General features: G+C 57.0%; 1 protein-coding gene across 1 annotated transcript; it reads left to right on the forward strand.

Annotated features, from left to right (window-relative positions):
- Positions 1 to 2682: 2682 nt before the first annotated feature.
- Positions 2683 to 4616, forward strand: LOC120614229 (melanoma-associated antigen 8-like). The gene is made up of 3 exons (XM_039877008.1): positions 2683 to 2715; positions 3531 to 3713; positions 3807 to 4616. The coding sequence occupies exons 1-3, from the start codon at positions 2683 to 2685 to the stop codon at positions 4614 to 4616; spliced, it is 1026 nt and encodes a 341-aa protein (XP_039732942.1).
- Positions 4617 to 4830: the final 214 nt, after the last annotated feature.

Genomic DNA, 4830 nt, shown 5'->3' on the forward strand with positions numbered 1-4830 from the left:
ACACACACACACACGCATATATATATGCACATATATATACATGCATATATATATGCATATATATAGATACAATTATATTGTATACATATTCTTTCATTTAATTTTATATATATGTGTATATATATATACACACACACATGCATATATATATGCATATATAGATAGATAGATAGATAGATACAATTATATTGTAAAAAGACACTAGGTAGAGATGTAAAATGTATCACTATAAATGAGGATCTAAAAGTGAAACCCCTGCAGTTCACAAGGCCAAGAGAGATAACCACAAAGCTTCAGGACCTCCGGAACTCCCTGCGGCTGCTCAGCGTCATCAGTAACAAGTAAACCTTTAAATACACTGTTTCCAAAATCTCAGTCGGGCTCGTAAAGAGAAGCTGTGAGAAGCGGGGGTTTCTCCTCTGACCCTCCCCCAGGGTCACGGGCGCTGCCGCTGCCCCTGTGGCATCTGTCCTGGGATTGCAGCGTTCTCCTCGACGGTTGTGAAGACCCTCGGACTGAGGACTGAGGGGTCCGCCCGCCCCAGAACAGAGGGCTTTGCAGAATCTCTCCAGGCGCTCCTGCCAGATCTGGGACCCGCGGTCAGGGCTGTCAGGCTGAGCACCCCACCAGCACCTCCTCCGGGAACTCGGGGAGTCGGGACCTTGGTATGAGGGGCACAGAGTCAGGACCGGTGAGGATGCGGGGCCGGAACCTGCCGGGTCAAGGGCGAGACCAGGGGGAGGACCGCAGGAACACTACGGAACCAAGTGTCGTCCCTCCTGTCTGGCCTGGGGGACCCCAGAAGTGCAGTCCGGATGTGACGTCCACTGACTTCCACCTTGGAAGTTTGAGAGGTGAGCACCGCGTCTGGGAGGCCGGCTTCAGGTCGGAACAGGGAAGGAGCCCAGTCCGGCAGAGATTCAAGGTACGACCCTGAGGGAAGACGGAGGGCCCCCACAGAATCCAGGGTGCCGCCACTGTCAGCACGGAGAGTCCCCGGGGCTGGGCCGTCGGGCTGAGCGCCGGCCCTTGCCATTCAACCTCCCGCCTCGTCGGGGAGCTCAGCTGTCAAGGGCCAGGCCTGAGGGGAGCAACCTTAAGTCTGCAGTGAACAGGGGCCCGAGTCCCGCCCCGTTAAGGTGGGGAACAGAGAGGGAGGGCTTCAGACTCCCACGGAACCTATGTCTACCCCTCGTGTTGGCCCTGGGGGGCGGGGGGGGACCCCAGAACTGCAGTCCGGATGTGACGTGCACTGACTTCCGCTCCGGAAGTCAGAGGTTTCGGCCGCGTCTGGGAGGCCGGCTTCGGGTCGGAGCGGGGAAGGAGCCCAGTCCGGCAGAGATTGAAGGTACTACCCTGGGGGAGGACCGAGGGCGCCCACAGAGTCCAGGCTGCCCCCGGGGTCAGCACTGAGAGTCGCCGGGGCACCGTTGTCTGGCGTACAACTGTTCCCTGGCAACCCACCCAGCCCACGCCCACTTCGAACCCTCGCGCAGAACTCGGAAAGTCACAGAAGGTCTGAGGGTAGCAACCTCAGGTTGGCAGGGGGCGAGGCTCCCACTTTGCCCGAAATAAAGGTGAGGACCAGAGGGAGGGTCGAGGGACCCCATGGAATCCATCTCAGCCCACGCCAACAGCCCTTGGTGGCCTGATCTGATGCCCACACACTTCACCGGGGGGTCTCAGGGGCTCAGTCTCTGGTCAACACAGCGAGGTTCCCAGGACCTACCAGGGCTCAATGTGAGGACCATGAGGGATCCTAGACACCGGAACAGTCGGTCCTGGGAGGCCTGGAGGATGGAATGATCGCACGCGTGTTTTGTGACTCCCGATGTGGGTCAGAGACACTCTGGGGACTTGGTGTAAGGAGAGGGGCCTCCAGTCAGCAGACGTAGGGCCTGGGACCTGCCAGAGTCAACGTGAGGACCCGGAATACCCTGAGGGAGGGCTCAGATGGAACAGAGATGGATTCTAGGCCCTGCACTCAGTCTCTGGAAGTCTTGGAGCAGGGTAACCAGATGACATGATTCCTGCCTTCTGCCTTGGGGGTCTTCTGAAGGTCAAGGCCTTGGGCTGAGTGTGGCAACAAGTAGACAGCCAATGGGGTCCAAGGACCCTAAAGGAGGACTTAGCAGACCCCCACCCCAGACACAGGGGACCCCAACACAAACTTGCCCCTGTGGTCTGTCCTGGGCACCCGGGCATGACGTCAGGAGGAGTAGCCTCCCCATTTCTTGACGGTGGCCTTGGCCTGCAGGGTGCATCCTCAGGTCAGTAGAGGGATAGTTCCAGGCCCTGCCAGGAATAAATACAAATACCTTGAGGTAACTGAGGGGACTCCCACCACAGACGGAGGGGCCCCAAGGAAATCGATCCTGCCCCTGTCATCCCTGAAGTCCCCAAGCAGAGATGGCTGCAGGTGGTGCACCCTCACCTCTGCCTAGGGCTCTTAGAGAGGTGAGGCCTTGTTCTGAGGGGCAACTTCAGGTCAGTGCAGACGGGAGTCCCAGGATTTGCCAGGTCTCAAGGAAAATACCCTTAGGAGGATGGAGAGGACGAAAGTTCCTCCATCACAAGAGAGAAAGGACCTTAGAGTCCAGCTTGCCTTGTTCTCAGGCCTGGGAGGATCCAGGCAGGGAGAGCCAGATGTGTCATGCTTCCACTACTGTCCTGTGCTCGGGGATGGGGGAATCTCGGTCTGAGTGGAAATATGAGGTCAGTATAGGGAGGAGTCCCAGGATCTGCCATGAAGCCTGAATGCACCCGCCCCCAATCTCAGAAAAGTTAGGACAACACAGAGTCCGGCTGTCACCTGTTCTCAGTTCTGAAAGGAACAACGGTGACCCTGAGTGGCATGTGCACTTCTACCACAGGTGGGAAGTTGGGGAGTCCTCAGGGAGGTGAGGTCTTCTTTGAAGGGGTAGAGGTCAACTATCCCAGGGGGCATGCCAGGAGGAAGGGCGGGCCCTGGCAGGACTAGAGATGAGTACCCTACAGAAGGACCGTGGAATGGAACCCAACCAAGGCAGAGGGCCTCGTCCTCGATGCCAGGGTTCTGTCACGTTGGCAGGAGTTGTCGGGGGGAGACGTGCGATGTGATGGCTCCTCACTCTTCTCTTGGGGCTCTCGGGGAGGTGAGGACCTTGATCTTAGAGGACGATGTCAGGTCATCCAAGGAAGCACATCCGCTCAGCAGAGAGCAGAGTCCCAGGTCAAAGCGAGGAACTCGAATGTACTCCAAAGTGAGGACCCTGAGTGAGCATGGAGGGGGTCACCCAAACAGAACAGATGAGACCCCACAGCACCCAGTCCAGCCCCACCATACCATCAGCCCCAGAACCTCAGGCTATGCCACCTGCATCCTGAGGAGCTGTCGGGCTTCAGGTGTTTAGAGGACAGGCTGCCCAGGAGGGGAGACCCCTGTGAGGCCTGAGAGTACCCTTAAAGAGGAAACCTCTAAGTTGCCTTTGTCCAAGCCACCTAGGGTGGATTTCTCAGCTGAAGCTGCTCACACTCCCTCTCTCCCCCAGGCCGGTGGGTCCCTATCACCCACCTTCTGCCCACACCTGTTGCTGTCCCGACGAGTCATCATGCCTCTCGGTCTGATGAGCGAGCTCTCCAAGCTCGGAGAAGACCATCAGGACCCAAGAGAGAACCCGGGCCTGCTGGAGGCACAGTTTTTTTGGGATGAAGACGACGAGGAGGAGGAGGTGGTAGAGGAGGAGGAGGAGGAGGAAGAGGAGGCCCTGTCTCCCTCCTCTTCCCTGTCTTCCTCCCTCTCTGTCCTGTTCCCCGACTTCCTGGAGGAGGTGGATGCTGCTGCGGTACCAAGTCCTCCCCAGAGCCCTGAGGGTGTCTGCCTCATGCCCCCTGCCATGGGGTCCTCTCCCTGGAGCCAATCTGAAGATGAGGGCTCCAGCAGCCAAGATGAAGGGGGTCCGAGCAGCAGCGAAGACTCAGAAGATGCCGAGTCCTTGCTGCAAGATGCCCTCCGTTTGAAGATGATCGACCTGGTGGTCTTCCTGCTCCTGAAGTATCGCGAAAAGGAGCCAACCACAAAGGCGGAAATGCTGAGCAGTGTCATCAAAGAGTACCAGGACCACTTCCCTGAGATCTTCAGCCTAGCTTCTGAGTGCCTGCAGCTGGTCTTTGGTGTTGATGTGAAGGAAGTGGACCCCAGCAACCACTGCTATGTCCTGGATACCACCCTGGGCCTCACCTACGACGAGATGGGAAACGATGAGGGCAGCATGCCGAAGACCGGCCTCCTGATCACGCTCCTGTGCCTGATCCTCCTGGAGGGCGACCGCGCCTCTGAGGAGGAAGTCTGGGAAGCGCTCAATGGCATGGGGGTGCGTGATGGGCGGGAGCATTCCATCTTTGGGGAGCCCAGGGAGCTCATCACCAAAATTTGGGTGCAGGAAGAATACCTGGAGTACCGGCTGGTGCCCAACAGCTGTCCTGCCCGCTACGAATTCCTGTGGGGTCCCAGGGCCCACGCTGAAACCAGCAAGATGAAGGTTTTGGAGTATTTGCTCAGGGTCAATAGGAAGAATCCCATTTCCTTCCTGTCCCTATTTGGAGGGGTTGACAGCGATGAGGAAGAGGGAGCCTAAGCCACAGTTGTAGCCAGGCATTTTTAGGCCCATGTCCAGCATCATCTGCTGGGCATAAGTGAGGCCTTGCGTTTGGGGATAGCCATCAACATTCTAGCTAGTGAGGGCCAGGGCAAGTTGGGGTAACATGTAGCATCTTTGGGCTCCTATGAAAATTTAAAAATTGATTTTTGGGATTCTTTGGGGGGATTTTTTTTTCCAATTTTCCTATAAA

The sequence above is a fragment of the Pteropus medius genome, unplaced genomic scaffold (assembly GCF_902729225.1).
Source record: "Pteropus medius unplaced genomic scaffold, Ma_sr-lr_union100, whole genome shotgun sequence".
Lineage (NCBI taxonomy): Eukaryota > Metazoa > Chordata > Mammalia > Chiroptera > Pteropodidae > Pteropus > Pteropus medius.